This window comes from Scyliorhinus torazame, chromosome 19 (genome assembly GCF_047496885.1).
Source record: "Scyliorhinus torazame isolate Kashiwa2021f chromosome 19, sScyTor2.1, whole genome shotgun sequence".
NCBI lineage: Eukaryota > Metazoa > Chordata > Chondrichthyes > Carcharhiniformes > Scyliorhinidae > Scyliorhinus > Scyliorhinus torazame.
Genome location: NC_092725.1, coordinates 59,565,270 through 59,584,026, shown reverse-complemented (window position 1 = coordinate 59,584,026; position 18,757 = coordinate 59,565,270). Strand labels below are relative to the sequence as shown.

The following is an 18,757-nucleotide window of genomic DNA, read 5'->3' as shown; positions in this document are numbered from 1 at the left end:
ACATAACAGAATGATTGGCATTTATAGAGAACCTTTCCTGGCCTCAGGTCATCCTAAACCACTTTATAGCCAATGAAGTACTTTTTTGAGGTGTAGTCATATCTAGGGAGGAAATGTATAGTTAAAATGCTCCAAGCATCATGAGGATGGGCCAGGATTGATAACTTTTCAGTTTTTACATGAAGCAGCCCTTTGAAATGAACTTTTATTCATGGGATGTTTTTTGCCTTTATCCTATTTTCCTAGGCCGAGGTTAAAAAATGTGGACCGGAGCAGCGCACAACATTTGGAAGTGACTGTGGGCGACCTGACAGTCATTATTACAGACTTTAAGGAGAAAGCGAGGTCAGCCCCGGCGGCCACTGCTACCTCGAGTACCACCGCCGACCAGCATAGCCTGAGCAGCTCCAGCTCCGACAACACAGAGAAAGGCTTGTCCCGGTCATCGTCACCCAGGGGGGAAGGATCAGTAAACGGCGAATCCCACTAAAGTACCGGCTGACCTACTTCCTTTACTCACTCCTTGCTCAACGATTCAATGGACAGCATTCTCAACAACTTCAGTCCTGGGCGTTCAGTGATAATACTGGCAAGTTGGGCTGCCTTCTTCAGTTTTGGTTTCAGTGCTTTCTAATACTTGCGTAGCAATCTGGAACTCCTGCACTGCGGCATGTTTTTGAGTGTAATTTTCTATAACTAAGATCGGACTGCCTAAGTAATGTGTTCGAGGACTGAATTGTGAAACAGCTGGCTTTAAGTATCCAGTGCTACCTTCGGTCAATTTTCAATCGACTGCTGCAGTAACAAATCAATTTCTGAAAATCATTTGCCTAGTTAAGTGCACCTGCTGGTACTTGGTGTGGTTAAATAGGAAAAGCATTCTCAAAAGCATTTGTATAAATTCATGCCAATGTTTTTCAACATTGATATTTGGATGGGGGAAAAAAAACACTTGGCCATTAAAATTGTGGCTTTACCAATGTCCACTGTCATTCATTTCAGTAAGTTACAGTTTTAATATGTAGTCTTAGGCTAATTGACCAGGTTTGACTGAGGATACAGTCCATGCTACTTAACTGCAGCCACTCGGGTAAAGGAATTGAGTTGCTGTAATATATTTTAAAAAAAAAGGAGGGTCATTTTTGCACCCTTGTCTCATTGGGAAGGGATGCAGATGTGTCACTTGCGTGACTTTGTATTTCACGCATGTCCTCTCAGCTGAGCGCCCCCTGCAAGAAAGGAGGAAACGCTAATAATTAGATGCTTAGTATGTCTAAAAGTAGTTTCAATGGTATGTGTGGGAATAGTTTATGATGATATTGCCAGTTCTGGAAAATTCATTTAAGGTGTTTTGCTGATGTTTTGAATTTGCGACAGTATTTATACGTATTGTTGTAATAAAAAAAAATTCTGCAAGAACACATTCTATCTTTGAAGTTCTGTTACTTCTCTATGTTACTTTTTAAATAGCCTACTTGTGTCGTCACTGGTGAAAGTGATTTTTTTTTTGTGGGAGAGCACTGTGCTGAAACTTTGTGCGAAGGCGGTTGGGACGTGAACAGAAGAATTTCTCTTGGTCTGGCGTTTAATTGGTACTAGATGTGTTTCTGTCCCCTTTTTATGTACATCTCACATTTTCCAAGCAATACAAGAAAAATACCTCACGGGAATTATAACAGTTTTAAAAAACAAAAATGTGTTGCAGCAACTAAAAAAAATAAATAAAACCTTAAGCAGATCTGAAGATATATTTGTTACCCGCAAGCAAAACACCTTTTTGAAAAACATAAAACTAAATGATAACAAAACTAGTCAAAGTGATATGGGGAAGGCCTAGCAACTGTGTTTGATGTCAGATACTGTTCCAATGTAACATGCAATAAGTGGCATAGACTGTATTTTCAGATGTAGGTATTTGATACTAATACCTGTATTCAGTGATTATAGATTGTTTTACATGAGATTTTTATATCCTTTAAAAAAAACTCTCGGTGTTCATGCTGATATGTGTAGTGTTTGGTATATATTTGATTTCTATCAGAAAACAACTCACAATTAAAAGATATTTGAATTATAAAGGCCAGTATCCATTTTTAAAAGTGGGGGAACGGGATTGAAAGGAAACAATTGCAATAGTTGTATTTAATTTAGCCAAGTGTAAAACAAAAATGCTGCTCGATAGTGAGCAGGATTACATCAGATGATCAATCACATTACTCCCAGGAGAAGACCATTTATGTCACAGTAACTGTGCATTTTCTTGCTTTTATTTGTCAGCTGGCTCTCCAGACCATTTCTCCTGCTGTTCAATCTCCTGGATTCCTTTCTGGGACATAGCCAGTAGGATCCTAGACATTATTGAGACTTGAAAGTGGACTATTTGATTGCAGCTAATTACTCTTCACTTGGTCGCATGGTCAATTACTGATGCTCTCCTAACATTGAGGATTATTTTAATTGAGGGTTTTAATATGTTAGAATGCTTATTTTTGCTTAAATTTGCCATTAAAGGAATCACTTCATTGGGAGTTGACAACCATCAACTTTCAGCCTTCCTCTGGGACGAGATAATTTAGAGCCAGAGCCTTATATAGTGTTTCCCCCATCTGATGTCCACAACAGATGACTAACCTAATGCTAAATCCTACCTCTCCATGTTGCAGGACCATCAGCGGGTGTATCAAAGAAATTGATATTGCTTCTGAATAAGTCACATTCTTTTTTCTTTCAGGAGATTCAGAGATTTTTTTTTTACAAATGTTGAGTGAACCAAATTCCGGGTGATTTGATTCTGAGAAAATCACAACCCGTGACCTCGAAAATTGTAGTTCAAAGTCTTCTTGCATTTTATCAAGAACCTTCATCCATTCACACCTCATTATGACATATACGTTCTAAAGTAGTCAATTGTCTCACCATCAGATTTGAGCTATTAACTTAGAACTGACATCTGAAATGTCTTCACGTGGCTTGATCGTCTTCTCGCCTACAAATCCATCCCCATCTGTCCTGTAAGTCTGTATTTTAGTGCATCCATTCTGGTATTTGTATACTGTATTGAGTTGCTTCATTCAATGTCTTATGTGCTGTTGGTGCCAATAAGCAATAAACTCCCCTTGTGTTTCTTGATGTGCAAAAGATCTTGTAAATGAAAATAGTAAATATCCACCCTCTCAAGTGTTCTTTTGAGGACTTTGGTTTAGCAAGAGATTGGGCTTTGCTGTGATGCGCTCCATGATTGCATGTGCCCTTTGCGCACTATTTTTACACCGGAATAGCTGTTTAAATTGGGTGCTGAAGAGGCAAATGAAAGCATGGTCAAAAAATGGGTTCTGAGAAGGTGGAGAGAGTAATGCAAAGGTGGAAGAAATTTCAACAACCAAGTGAGGGCAATCAACACGATGCATAAAACGTCAGTCATGGAATGGAAGAACTAGAAGGCTGTAAAATGGATGGGAATGGGCATGGAGAGCATTGAGGGTATGTGGGATTTCAAATTCCAGACATGGGGGTCAATGTACATCATTGATGATGGGAAGTGATGGAGTGCAGGGAAAGTTATGGTCAATTGAGATTTGGACAATTTAGTGTTTATTTAAGGAGGAAGATGGAAGGCAGATATCAAAAGCCTGATTTAGGGATCCAGTGACAATGAGGCTAAGATATGGCTGGAATGCAGACAATTCTATGGAGGTGGAGCCTAACAGCTATGATAATGGATAGGATCTGGCATCTGATGTTTGGTTGCGGGCAGAACAAACTGGCAATGATTCACATGGTGTGGTTTAATCTGAGCAAGTGGCCATGAACAGCAATGAAGTCAAAGATAAGGGAGTGGACTTTATGTTTGGAGCTGAAGACAATTATTTAAGCCTATTAGGTGTTAGGTTGGAGAAAGTATTGACTGATCCACAGCGAGATGAGATAGGCAGTCTGCAGGATGGATATTGTTATGGAATTGAGTAAAATGGTATCGAGGCAGAGTTGTGTTTAAGTATGCAATTGAAAGCTGACCCTGTGGCTGGAGTAATGTCACTGGGAGGGGGGGGGGGGGGGGGGTAAAATGATTCCTGAAGAGGCGAGAAGTTAAGGATAGATCTTGGAAATTTCTTTTTTTTAAAACATTTTTTATTAAGTTTTCATATTTTATGTCTGACAAATTATAAATTATACATTACCAGAAGAAAAACACTATATTTACAAGCGAGCATCTTCATCTTCATAACAATAATAGTGGCCATGAACCCCCTTTTAACCGACATACGCATTTTACATTCCCCAGTAAGGCTGAGACACTTATTTACAGGCATTTATCTACAGTTTGGTTTGGGCCGTAGCTTGTTATCGAACCGGTTACTTGCGGTTTTGTCCCTCCTGCTCGTACCCCGTGTTCCTTTTTGTTTGCCTTCAACCTCCCCTCCCTCCCTCTCCTCGCCCCCTTGCTCTACTGGTTGCTGGCCTACGAAACAAGTTGGTAAATGGCTTCCATGTCCTATGGAAACCTTCCAATCTGCAGATGCCGAATTTTATTTTCTTAGCCTGAGAAATTTGGCCAAGTCGGACAGCCAGTCTGCAGCTTTGGGTGTTGCTGCCGATTGCCAGCCGAGCAGGATTCTCTGGCAGGCAATCAGGGAGGCAAAGGCTAAGGCATCGGACCCCCTCCCCATGAAGAGCTCTAGTCGATCTGATATCCCCAAGACCGCCACTTTTGGGCATGGCTCCACCTTCATTCCCACAACCCTGAATGTGGCCTCGAAGAAGGACATCCAATACCCGCCAAGCCTGGGGCACACACAGAACACGTGGGTGTAGTTGGCCTCACCTCCCTGGCACTGTTGCCATTTGTCCTCTGCTTCCGGGAAGAACCTGCTCATTGAAGCTCTGGTTATGTGCGCTCTGTGCACCACCTTTAGCTGTGTTAGGTTCCGCCCAGTGGAGGTGAAGTTCACCCCGTGCAGTCCATTGATCCAGAGTCCTCCCCCTATCTCTCTGCCCAGATCCTCCTCCCATTTTTTCCTTGACTCATCTAGGGGGAAGTGTACCTCCACCAGCAGACCCATAAATTTCTCCACAGTTTCCCTCCCCTAAGTCACCCGTGTTAAGCAGTCTTTCTATTAGTGAGTGTCCTGGTGTCTGGGGTATGTCGTTGTTTCTTTGCGGAGAAGGTTTTTGACCGAATGTATCTCAGGTCATTCCCTCTTGCTAGCTGGAACCTCTCCGTGAATTCCCCCAGGGTCGCTACTCTATCTTCCATGTACATGTCCCTAACCATCAGAGTCCCCTTGTCCTGTCTCCACCTTTTGAAGGTGGCGTCCATTATTGCAGAAGTGAACCTATGGTTGTTGCAGATGTGGGGCCATGATGGACATTTTGGTTAGGCCAAAGTGTTACCTCATTTGGTACCACATTCAGAGCGTGGCTACTACCCCATTGGGCTCCGAGTATTTGGCTGGGGGGGAATGGAAGTGCGGTTGGCACTAGAGCTCAGAGGGATGTCCCTGTGCAGGAACTCTCCTCCCTCCTCACCCACTCTGCTTCTAGTTCTTTGACCATCCCCATCTTTCTGCGGTGGCTCCCCAGTGGTAGAACTGTAAGTTCAGGAGGGCCACATTTCTCCTCCTTTGCAGGACCTTCTTTTGGATCCTCGGGCACTCCCCCCACCCCATCCCAACACACACACACTGCATGAGCATGTCGACTGTGTTGAAAATGGCCTTGGAGATATAGATGGGTAGTGATCTGAACAGGAAGAGGACACTGGGCATCAAGTTCATTTTGATCATCTGTATCCTCCCTGTGAGGGAGAGTGGGAGTGGGTCCCATCTCTGCAGGTCCTTTTTGACTTCCTCTGCCAGATGTGTCAGGTTCCATTTATAGATCCATGACCAGTCGTGGGCTATCTCATCTCCATCTTAAACAGGAAACCTCTTACTTTTAACCTGTGTCCCCTAGTTCTAGTCACTCCCACAAGTGGAAACATCCTCCAGGTAACCACCCTTTCAAATCCCCTCAGGACCTTGTATGTTTCAATAAGATCATCTCTCATTCTTCTAAACACCCAATGGGTATCGGCCCAACCTTTCTTCATAAGATAATAAATAATATAAGCCCCTCATCACAGGAATGAGTTGTGAACCTTCTTTGAACTGCTTCTAATGTCTGTATATCTTTTCAAGTAAGGAAACCAAAACTGTCCGCTGTATTCTAGGTGTGGTCTCAACAAGGCCCTGTACAGCTGCAGTAAAACATCCCTACTCTTATATTCTATTCCCCTTGCAATAATTGCCAACATTACATTTGCCTTCCTAATCACTTGCTGAAAATGCATACTAACTTTTTGTGATGCATTTACCAGGAAACCCAGATCCCTCTGTTCCACTGAGTTCTGCAATCTCTCTCATTTAAATAGGCTACGACTTTTTTATTCTTCCTGCCAATGTGGACTAGTTTACATTTTCCAACATTTTACTCCATCTGCCATATTTTTGCCAACTCATTTATCCCTTTTCACACTCTAGCTCCTCTTGACAAACACATGGATAGGATGGGTATAGAGGGATACGGCACAAGTAAGTGCTGAGGGTTTTGGCAACGGTTGGTATCATGACCGGTACAAACTTGGAGGGCCGAAGGGCCTGTTCATGTGCTGTATTGTTCTTTGTTCTTGACAATTTACTTACTCACCTTACTTCAAGCTTGGATTTTGAAGGCCTAAATACAGAGAAATAAAAATAAATCACAATATAGAAAAAGGACGTTTGGCCCAGTGGGCCAATATGGGAAGATTGTGGTGTCGTGGTAATGTCACTGGATTAATAATCCAGACGCCCAAGCTAATTCTCTGTGGACACAGGTTCAAATCCCACCACTGCAGCAGGTGAAATGTAAATTTAATCTTGGGCTGGATTCTTCCGCGTCCCGCCCTGCAAGGTCGCCACGGGCGGGACGCGTACCATGTAAAGGTCAATTGACCTCGGCCGGGAATTTCCAGTCATTTGCTACCCCTGCAAAGAATCTACTCTGCCCCATCTTGAAGATGTTCGGGGAAGAAAATACTGATTGTGATGAAGTATTCCATTTTTTTGCATCCTGGGAAAGAATGAGTCAAAGTAAGAGATGAGTCTTGATTGAAACAATGAGGAGGAGGAAGAGTACAGAGGTTGATGTATTTTTGCATTCGTTATTAGGATGTGGCAGTTGCCCAATAGGCCAGCCCTATTATTGCCCACCCCGAGTTGCCCTTGAGAAGTTTGTGGTGAACCACCTTCTCGAACCACTGCAGTTCGTCTGGTGATGGTACACCCGCAGTGCTGTCTGTTTACAGCTTTAGGCTAATGAGAGCAATATTCAGAGATCTGCTCACTATCATGCAGAGATGCCCAAAATGTTGATCGGGAACAGAGCATCCCTCCCTGATGAACTCAATGCATTCTATGCTCATTTTGAGCTGGAGGCCAACAAAACAATGTCACCTGCCCCAACAGCCTCAGATGCACCCATACCTCCCGTCACAGCCTCAGAATTTAGGTCGGTCTTCTTGAAAGTGAATCCACAGAAAGCAATGGGTCCCCAGTAGTGCACTCAGATCCTGCACGGATCAGCTGGCGGGTGTGTTCGTAAACATTTTTAACCTCTCCCCTACTCCGTTCCGAGGTTCCCACCTGCTTCAAGACCACTATCCTACCAGTGCCAAAGGAGAACTAGGCAACGTGCCTCAATAATGACTGCTAGGTGGCCCTGACATCTATTATTAAGAAGTGCTTCGAGAGGTTAGTCATGAGACACATCGACGTCCGATGACGGCGGGCGGGAGGCGGCCGCACAATGGAGGGCTCCCGTTCGGCAATGGCATTTTCGGGTATTTAAGCCCGGTCCCAGGGTCCACGGAGGCGGCAGAAGCAGGGAGAAGGCACGGAGGAGGTACTGTGAAGACACAGGAGGAAAAAAAGAACAAAGAAAAATGTCGAGGGTGAGCAAGAAAACGGCTGGGAAAAAAACAGCTGAAGGTCCGTCGGGGAGTGGAAAGGTTACCAAGGAAAATGGAGGCTGGAGCACCAGGGAAGGGCGCACTGCTTACGGCTGAAGAAATAACTACGGTGATGGCTGCGGAATTTGAAAAGCAGTTGGCGCAGATTGCGAAACGCATGGAGACGGTGAGGAAGGAGATGAGGGAGGTTTTGAGTGTGCTGGTGGAGGAGGCGGTTTCCCCAGTGAGGACGGAGGTGGCGAGCATAGTGGAGGAGACGTTATTGCAGCACGGTGATCAACTTGCCTCGATGGGGAAAGAGATGCGGAAGGTGATGGATACTAACAAGGATCTGCGAGGAAAAATGGAAGACCTGGAAAACAGATCCAGGCGACAGAATTTGAGGATTGTGGGGCTGCCCGAAGGAGTTGAAGGACCGAAGCCGACTGAGTATTTTGCCGCAATGCTGGCAAAACTATTGGGGGAGGGGGAGGATCCCTCCCGATATGAACTGGATCGGGCTCATCGGTTGTGGAGGCCTGTACCAAAGGCGAGTGAGCCGTCAAGGGCAGTGACTCTGTGCTTCCGTAGGTACAGGGTGAAGGAGAAGGTCCTGAGCTGGGCCAAGCAGAAGCGGGTGGTGCAGTGGGCTGGAGCTGGTATACGTGTATACCAGGACTTTACGGTGGAGCTGGCAAGGAGGCGGGTTGCCTTCAACCGGGTGAAGAGGGCACTGTACATTAGCAAGGTGCGGCGCGGCATTGTATATCCAGCGAAGCTGAGGGTGACTTACAAGCTCAGGGACTTTTATTTTGGAACGGCGGAAGCAGCGGAGGAGTTTGCGAAAGCAGAAGGACTGTGGCAGAACTGACAAATTGAGGAACGGCCATGTGCCGATGTAACCTCATGACTGTATTTTCTTCTTTTTTGTATCACTGCTAGCGGGTGTAGAGACTAAAGGAGCCAATGTGGTATATATTTGGACAAGGGAAGGGACGGGACTTTCACTCGAAATGAGGGTTCTTTGGGGTGTAGGTGAATATGCGGGGTTTGTGTGCTAAAAGGGGATCTTTGGGCTTTCCTAGGGCCGTGGTGTTCCAAGGGCAATGTGTCCAAGTTTGCGGACGACACTAAGATAAGTGGTAAAGCAAAAAGTGCAGAGGATACTGGAAGTCTGCAGAAGGATTTGGATAGGCTAAGTGAATGGGCTAGGGTCTGGCAGATGGAATACAATGTTGACAAATGTGAGGTTATCCATTTTGGTAGGAATAACAGCAAAAGGGATTATTATTTAAATGATAAAATATTAAAACATGCTGCTGTGCAGAGAGACCTGGGTGTGCTAGTGCATGAGTCGCAAAAAGTTGGTTTACAGGTGCAACAGGTGATTAAGAAGGCAAATGGAATTTTGTCCTTCATTGCTAGAGGGATGGAGTTTAAGACTAGGGAGGTTCTGCTGCAATTGTATAAGGTGTTAGTGAGGCCACACCTGGAGTATTGTGTTCAGTTTTGGTCTCCTTACTTGAGAAAGGACGTACTGGCACTGGAGGGTGTGCAGAGGAGATTAACTAGGTTAATCCCAGAGCTGAAGGGGTTGGATTACGAGGAGAGGTTGAGTAGACTGGGACTGTACTCGTTGGAATTTAGAAGAATGAGGGGGGATCTTATAGAAACATATAAGATTATGAAGGGAATAGATAGGATAGATGCGGGCAGGTTGTTTCCACTGGCGGGTGAAAGCAGAACTAGGGGGCATAGCCTCAAAATAAGGGGAAGTAGATTTAGGACTGAGTTTAGGAGGAACTTCTTCACCCAAAGGGTTGTGAATCTATGGAATTCCTTGCCCAGTGAAGCAGTAGAGGCTCCTTCATTAAATGTTTTTAAGATAAAGATAGATAGTTTTTTGAAGAATAAAGGGATTAAGGGTTATGGTGTTCGGGCCGGAAAGTGGAGCTGAGTCCACAAAAGATCAGCCATGATCTCATTGAATGGTGGAGCAGGCTCGAGGGGCCAGATGGCCTACTCCTGCTCCTAGTTCTTATGTTCTTATAGCCAAACGGCTCCTCTGCAAGGCTGCCGATGCTGGGTCTGATTTCTACCTCGCCTTGCTGGCCTATCGCTCCGCCCCACTGTCCACTGGCCTGTCGCCAGCCCAGCTGCTCATGGGTGGCACCCTGAGGACGACAGTGCCGTCCATTCATGTCCCAGACCTCAACCTCGTTCCGGTCCTTTGACGGATGCAGCTGTCTTGTGCACAGCACAAAGCGGCTCATGACTCCCGTGCAGCTGATCTCCCTGCTCTGGCTCCAGATGACAACGTCCGCATCCATCTTCCGGATGGTGGCTGGTCTGCAACCGCTGTGGTCCTTCGGCAGGTGGCCCTCCGCTCGTTCCTGGCTCGTCTACCGGATGGCTCCATTCTGTGCCGCAATCGACGTGCCCTTCATCTAGTTCCGCGCTCGCTACGTGATCCTCCACTATCGCCTCGCCCTCCTGCTGACCCTGCCATGGACCATGCAGAGATCCCGGTTACTCTGCATCCTCCTCACTCTGACGCAGTCCAGCCCGCTCCTCAGCCAGCGGCTCCTGACCCACCCTTGAGGCGGTCAACCAGAATTTGTCGCCCACCTCAGAGACTTAATTTGTGAACTTTGTGGACTTATGGACTTTCTGATTGGTTATGTTCTTCTGTTTAATCGTTTACGTGGTTTGTATATTGTGTTCATCTCGTTATTCTTGTGACACACTGTTTTTCTGCACCAGGCACCTTCCCATGTAAATTGCTTAGTTCTCATGTACATAGTCCTGTAAATATTTTGCACACACGTAGTCAGGGACATTCACCATACACTATTTATTGCCACGCAGGTACATTTTTTATAAAAGGGGGATGTCATAATATACACCAGTATATCATGGTGCAGACACACACTGATGGACACACAGTGGGACCAATCAACACACACAACACTGCAGCCAATCACCAGTGAGAGCACACGCACTATAAAAACAGGGGGCATCAGAGTTCCCGCTCATTCGAGTTGCAGCTAGTTAGGAGGACAGAGCTCACAGCCTGTAACACAGACATTCACAATGTGCTGAGTGCATCGACTGGTTAGGACAAGGCAAAGGTCTTTAGTTAAAGCTAGTATCGTGTTAACCCACAGTCAGAGTGTGTTAAACAGTTAATGATTCAATAAAATAGTGTTGCACTATTTCTAGTGTTGGTGACCTGTATGTGTTCCACGGATCCAGAACACCCAACACATCACTACATATTTGTCAGAGCACAATTCTGTTTCATTTCAGATTTCCAGCCAGCATTCGCAGTATTCTGTTTCATGGCTTTTGGGGTTTCACTGCACATGTGCTGATGACCAAAGTTGTTGTCCGTTTCACAGCTGCAATGAGAGCAAGCACTGCCAGTTTTGCTGTCATTGTTTTGTTACCTGTGTGATAGGTAACATGTGCTACTCAATTCTTGGTTAGTGATGAGGTATTCTGAATCCCGATGAAGAAGATTCGACTCATCCAGAAGTAACAAAAGGTTTACTGAATAACTACAACAATATTTACATGAGATCTTTACTTTAACTTTGATATTAGTGATAAGGTTAACAAGATCTAACTACGGTAACTATACGTAACTCCACTAGCCATCTGAACTAGTCTGCTGTTACTTTGATCACAGTGCACCCAAGAGAGAGCGAGAGAGACCCAATGTGGTTGCCTTTTATACCCCTGTTGGTCCGGCCCTCTAGTGATCATGTGGTGCTACTGATGACACATTAACCCCTTGTGTACATGCACACATAGAGATCACCACATCGTCGCCTGGGAGGAGGAAGAGCCTGCTGCCGCCATTTTGCCTTCGGCCAAGGCCTCGGAGTCCGAGCGTCCCATTTCCCTCCTGCTTTTATTATTTCTCGGCATATTTTTTATATTTATCGATTCGCTGGTTTTTAAAAAAACTTGCACTGCAGCCATTTTGCTATAAAAGTCGGATTCAGTGTGCAGAACCTCCTAGTGTGTCTTTCTCCACTACATCTGCCCCAGACGTCCTTGCCACTCAGTTAAGTGTGGCAGATGGATTCCCAAGGCAGGAGCCAAATCTGAGCTCCAGTAGCACAAAACAGCTGGGTGCCTCATCATGAGAAAGATAATCGGTGGCATGGACGTGCTTGATGTGCCATCAATTAACACAAGACGAGTAGTGAACAAAACTGTGGCTTTAATAAGCTGAACAGAAAGCCTCCTGGCCACTAATCCCGAACTGGGGCAGCCACCTTTATACCGAGACAAGGGGAGGCGGAGCTATCAGGCAGTGGTTTACCACAATACATGTAGTACAGTAACAGTTTACCACAATACATATAATACACAACAGTGGTTTACAACATTCACCCCCGTTTAAAAAAAGAGTCCATCAGGGGTGAAGTGGACTTAAAGGTCGAGTCTGTCGGGGGCTTTGACCTTCCGCCGTGATCACCTCAGTCCCGGCTGTGCTGTGTGCACTGGTGAGGAGACCTGTGCGTCCGGGAGCATGTTGTCTTCTTCGCCCAGTAGTTGAGTCAGTTGGTGGGGGGGGGGGGGGTGCAGAGTAGGGGCAGGGGTGATGGTGATGGTCGCCGGTGGGCCTGCGGGTGACAAATCTTGAAGTAGATGGGTAGTGGTGGAGGGAGACGGTGTAGGGTGGGGGGTGGTGGTGATGGTCGCTGGGGAACCTGCAGGTGCCAAATCCCGGAGGGAGACTGTGTCCTGCCACCCGTCATGTTGTGCCACGTAGGCATATTGTGGGTTGGCATGGAGGAGCAGGACCTTCTCACCGAGGGGGATCCGATTTATGACTCCTTGCATGCTTCTGGAGGAGGACGGGCCCTGGGACTGTCAGCCAGGATGGGAGCAAGACACCTGAGGTGGACTTCCTAGGGAAGGCAAACATACTTTCATATCATAGTTTCATATCATAGAATTTACAGTGCAGAAGGAGGCCATTCGGCCCATCGAGTCTGCACCGGCTCTTGGAAAGAGCACCCTACCCATGTTCAACACCTACACACTATTCCCATAACCCAGTAACCCCACCCAACACTAAGGGCAATTTTGGACACTAAGGGCAATTTATCATGGCCAATCCACCTAACCTGCACATCTTTGGACTGTGGGAGGAAACCGGAGCACCCGGAGGAAACCCACGCACACACGGGGAGGATGTGCAGACTCCTCACAGACAGTGACCCAAGCCGGAATCGAACCTGGGACCCTGGAGCTGTGAAACAATTGTGCTATCCACAATGCTACCGTGCTGCCCGACTTTCGTCGGGGTCTCATTGGTGGCAGTGCACAGGAGCGACTGGATGGAGTGGAGTGCATCGGGAAGGACCTCCTGCCAGCAGGAGACTGGGAGACCTCTAGACCGTAGGGCCAGAAGGACGGCCTTCCAAACCATCGCGTTCTCCCTTGCCACCTGTCCGTTTCCCCGGGGGTTGTAGCTGGTCGTCCTGCTTGAGGCGATGCCCTTGCTAAGCAGGAACTGACGCAACTCGTCGCTCATGAACGAGGAACCCCAATCGCCATGGATGTTGGTGGGGAAACCAAACAAGGTGAAGAGACTGTGCAGGGCCTTGATGACGGGACGTGGCTACAGGGATGGTGCAGGAGGGAGGGTTTCAGATTCCTGGATAATTGGGGATCATTCCGGGGTAGGTTACTAGTGGTGTACTACAAGGATCTGTTTTGGGGCCACTGCTGTTTGTCATTTTTATAAATGACCTGGAGGATGGGTGAGTAAATTTGCAGATGACACTAAAGTCGGTGGAATTGTGCACAGTGCGGAAGGATGTTACAAGTTACAGAGGGACAAAGATAAGCTGCAAAGCTGGGCTGAGAGGTGGCAAATGGAGTTTAATGCAGAAAAGTGTGAGGTGATTCATTTTGGAAGGAATAACAGGAAGTCAGAGTACTGGGCTAATGGTAAGATTCTTGGTAGTGTTGATGAGCAGAGAGATTTCGGTGTCCATGTACATAGATCCCTGAAAGTTGCCACCCAGGTTGAGAGGGTTGTTAAGAAGGCGTATGGTGTGTTAGCTTTTATTGGTAGAGGGATTGAGTTTCGGAGCCATGAGGTCATGTTGCAGCTGTACAAAACTCTGGTACGGCCGCATTTGGAGTAATGTGTGCAATTCTGGTCGCCGGATTATAGAAAGGATGTGGAAGCATTGGAAAGGGTGCAGAGGAGATTTACCAGAATGTTGCCTGGTATGGAGGGAAGATCTTATGAGGGAAGGCTGAGGGACTTGAGGCTGTTTTCGTTAGAGAGAAGAAGGTTAAGAGGTGACTTAATTGAGGCATGCAAGATGATCAGAGGATTAGATAGGGAGGACAGTGAGAGCCTTTTTCCTCGGAAGGTGATGTCCAGCATGAGGGGACATAGCTTTAAATTGAGGGGAGATAGATATAGGACAGATATCAGAGGTACGTTCTTTACTGAGAGAGTAGTAAGGGCGTAGAATGCCCTGCCTGCAACAGTAGTGGACTCGCCAACACTAAGGGCATTCAAATGGTCATCGGATAGACATATGGACAATAAGGGAATAGTGTAGATGGGCTTTAGAGTGGTTTCACAGGTTGGCGCAACATTGAGGGCCGAAGGGCCTGTACTGCGCTGTAATGTTCTATGTTCTATGTTCTATGATGGTGGCAGAGGTCATGTCAGGGCATGGGATGGCAAAGGGGAATCATGAGTACTCGTCAACAACATTGAGGTAGTTCACGTTACGGTCAGTGGAGGGGAGGGGCCCTTTGAAGTCGATGCTGAGGCGCTCAAAGGGGCGGGGGGCCTTTACCAGGTGCGCTCTGTCGGGCCGATAGAAGTGTGGTTTGCACTCCATGCAGACCAGGCAGTCCCTGGTCATGGTCCTGACCTCCTCGATGGAGTAAGGCAGGTTGCGAGTCTTGATAAAATGAAAAAACTGGGTGACCCCTGGGTGACAGAGGTCATTGTGGGGGGCCCCGAAGCCAGTCTACTTGTGCGCTGGCACATGTACATGGATAGGGCATCTGGGGGCTCATTGAGCTTCCCAGGTCGGTACAAGATATCATAGTTGTAGGTGGAGAGTTCGATCCTCCACCTCTGAATCTTGTCCCGCTGTGTATTATTATACATGAAGGCAACCGACTGTTGGTCAGGGAGGAGAGTGAATCGCCTGCCGGCCAGGTAATACCTCCAATGTCACACAGCTTCTACAATGGCTTGGGCTTCCTTTTCGACTGAGGAGTGTCGAATTTCGGAGGCATGGGAGGGTATGGGAGAAGAAAGCCACGGGCCTGCCCGTCTGTTTGAGGGTAGTGGCCAGGGCAAAGTCCGACACATCGCTCTCCACCTGGAACGGAATGGACTCATCCACAGCGTACATCACGGCTTTGGCAATGTTTGCTTGATGCGGTTGAAGGCCAGGCGGGCTTCAGCCGTCAGGGGAAAAATGGTAGATTTAATGAGTGGATGGGTCTTGTCCGCATAATTGGGGACCCTCTGGACATAATAAAAGAAGAACCCCAGGCATCTCTTCAGGACCTTGGGGCAGTGGAGGAGGGGTAGTTACAGGAAGGGGCGTATGCGGCCGGGGTCTGGCCCGAGGACTCCGTGTTCCACAACGTAGCCAAGGATGACTGGGCGGGTTGTGCGGAAAACGCATTTCTCCGTATTGTATGTGAGGTTAAGGAGTTTAGCGGTGTGGAGGAAATGCCGGAGATTTGCGCCATGGCCGCAGATGGTGACATTGTCTAAGTACGGGAACGTGGCCCGCAGCCCGTACTGGTCAACCATTCGGTCCATTCCTCGCTGGAAGACCGAGACGCCATTGGTGACGCCGAAGGGAACCCTGAGGTACTGGTAGAGGCGGCCATCTGCCTCGAAGGCAGTGTATTGGAGGTCCTCCGGGCGGATAGGGAGCTGGTGGTACGTGGACTACAAGTCAACTGTGGAGAAGACTCGATACTGCGCAATCTGATTGACCATGTCAGATATGCGGGGGAGGGATTATGCATCGAGCTGCATGTACCGGTTGATCGCCTGACTGCAGTCGATGACCATCTGGTGCTTCTCCCCAGTCTTGACGACCACCACTTGGGCTCTCCAGAGGCTGGTGCTAGCCTCAATGATTCCTTCTCGTAGGAGTCGCTGGACCTCCGACCTGATAAAGGCCCTGTCCCGGGCACTGTATCGTCTGTTCCTAGTGGCGACAGGCTTACAGTCCAGGGTGAGGTTCGCGAAGAGCGAGGGTGGGGCGGCCTTAAGGGTCGCGAGGCTGCAGATTGTGGGGGGGGGCAGGAGTCCACCGAACTTTAAGGTAAGGCTTTGGAGGTGGCACTGAAAGTCGAGTCCCAGTAATAGGGCAGTGCAGAGATGGGGAAAAACGTAGAGCTTAAAGTTCGTGTACTGTACTCCTTGTACCGAAAGAGTCGCGACACAGTACCCCCGGATTTCTACGGAATGTGATCCGGAAGCCAGGGAGATTTTCTGGGTCGCGGGTAAAATTGGGAGGGAGCAGCGCCTTACCGCATCTGGGTGGATAAAGCTGTCTGTGCTCCTGGAGTCGAAGAGGCAGGCCGTCTCGTACCCGTTGATCCGGACGGTCATCGTGGATTTCGTGAGATGATGAGGTCAAGACTGCGCGAGTGTGATGGAGGCGAGCTTCGGAAGGTGGTGGGTGGGCCGGGCGGAGGTAGCAGTGGCCAGCGTATGACCGGATGAGCAGGGGGCCAGGGAGGCGGCGGAGTAGTTCCAAAATTGCGGCCTCCCTGGGTCGCACGTGGCGGGTGGCATCGAAGGCGGCGTCAAAGATGGTGGCCCCCATGGGTCGTGCGTGGTGGGTTGAATCAAAGATGGTGTCGAAGATGGCGGCCCCCACGGATCGCACATGGCGGCTGGCAGCGAAAGTGGCGGCACCCACGGGTCGCACATGGCGAGTGGCGCAGCAGATGGGGGCGGTCCTGACAGGCAACAGGCAGCACTGCTGGGCGAAGGAACTTTAGGGGCAGGTCGGGCCTGGCAGACTTTGGCGAAGTGGCCCTTCCTTCCACACCCGTTGCAAATCACGTTCCGTGCTGGGCAGCGTTGTCTGGGGTGCTTACCCTGGTCGCAACAGTAGCATTTCAGGCTTCCGGCATTGGCGGGCTGCTGCGCGGCACAGGCTTGCGCCGCACTCGAGCCGGGTGATGGCGGAAGTCCACGAGGGTGCTGCGTGGTCGGAGGTGTAGGCCTCCATGTTCTGGAAAGCCACTTCCCGCGAGTTTGAGAGCTGCACTGTCTCTGGGAGGCTGAGTGTACCTCCTTCTAGCAAACGTTGGCGGATGTAATTGGATTTAATGTCTGCGACAAAGGCGTCCCTGATCAGCAGCTCCGTGTGTTGGACAGCCAATACCGCCTGGCAAGCACAGTTCCGGCCGAGTACCCGCAAGGCACGCAGGAATTCAGCTTGTGATTCTCCGGGACGTTATCGCCTCGTGGCAAGGAGGTGCCTGGCGTACACCTCGTTTACTGCCTTTACGTACTGTCCCTTCAGCAGCATTATCGCCTCCGTATAGGAGGGGGCGTCTCTGATAAGAAGGAAAACTTGCGGGCTCACCCGTGCATTGAGTATTTGAAGCTTTTGGAGGTCGGTGACGTCATCGTTGGAGGATCCGAGGTAAGCTTCGAAGCAGCTTAGCCAGTGCTTGAATGTCGCAGTGGTGTCGGCTGCTTGTGGGTCCAGCTCCAGGCGCTCAGGCTTGAGTAATGAATTCATGTTAAAAGTTTAGCTTATTAAATTGATGTGCCATCAATTAACACAAGATGAGTAGTGAACAAAACTGTGGCTTTAATAAGCTAAACAGAAAGCCTCCTGGCCACTGATCCCGAACTTGGGCAGGGCCGGAGGTCAGCCACCTTTATACCGAGCCCGAGGGGAGGTGGAGAGATCAAGCAGTGGATTACCACAATACATGTAGTACAGTAACAGTTTACCACAATACATATAATACACTAATAGTGGTTTACCACAGTGCTCTCAGTTTTCTTCAGAGAAATCAGCAAATAAAGAGGCCCGAAGGGCATCAGGGTGGAGCGGACACCTTTCTGCAGCATTGGTTTCAGGTGAGGATGCTGGTGGACGTTTATTTAATAAAAAGAGTATAAGCATTTAGTGTGTTGTAGACAAGCTTCAGCTAATAGAAGACAGAGGAATAAAGTAGCTCAATACCTGTCAAGAAGTAGCAAAGTGTAACAATTAGAGTGAGCCACATAAAGTCTATTTTGGAATCCATAATGAAACAGAAAAATCTGGTCAAGTTCTGTGAATTTACTCCTACAAAATAGATAAGTAAGCACACATTTGCTTTTTTTTTTAGAACATTTGTTGATGATTTATTAGCCGACAATGTTTTTCTTCAAGCCAAGGATTCAAAAGTTGCTGACGGTAAGATAATGTATTTAACAGAGTCCAGACTTGAGGGGAGATGTAGTGGCCGGGGCATTGAGTATAAGAATTGGCAAGTCATGTTGCAGCTGTGTAGAACCTTAGTTAGGCCACACTTGGAGTATAGTGTTCAATTCTGGTCGCCACACTACCAGAAGGATGTGGAGGCTTTAGAGAGGGTGCAGAAGGGATTTGCCAGAATGTTGCCTGGTATGGAGGGCATTAGCTATGAGGAGCGGTTAAATAAACTCGGTTTGTTCTCACTGGAACGACAGAGGTTGAGGGGCGACCTGATAGAGGTCTACAAAATTATGAGGGGCATAGACAGAGTGGATAG

General features: G+C 47.9%; 1 protein-coding gene across 13 annotated transcripts in view; it reads left to right on the top strand.

Annotated features, from left to right (window-relative positions):
• yaf2 (YY1 associated factor 2) overlaps positions 1–2,078 on the top strand; it is a 263,378-nt gene extending 261,300 nt beyond the window's left edge. For all 13 annotated transcript variants that reach the window (XM_072484382.1, XM_072484384.1, XM_072484389.1 and 10 more), the window contains one exon: positions 247–2,078. In XM_072484382.1, the coding sequence (XP_072340483.1) occupies positions 247–490 (244 nt within the window). In that variant the 3' untranslated portion in view covers positions 491–2,078. The remainder of the gene's footprint in view (positions 1–246) is intronic.
• Positions 2,079–18,757: the final 16,679 nt, after the last annotated feature.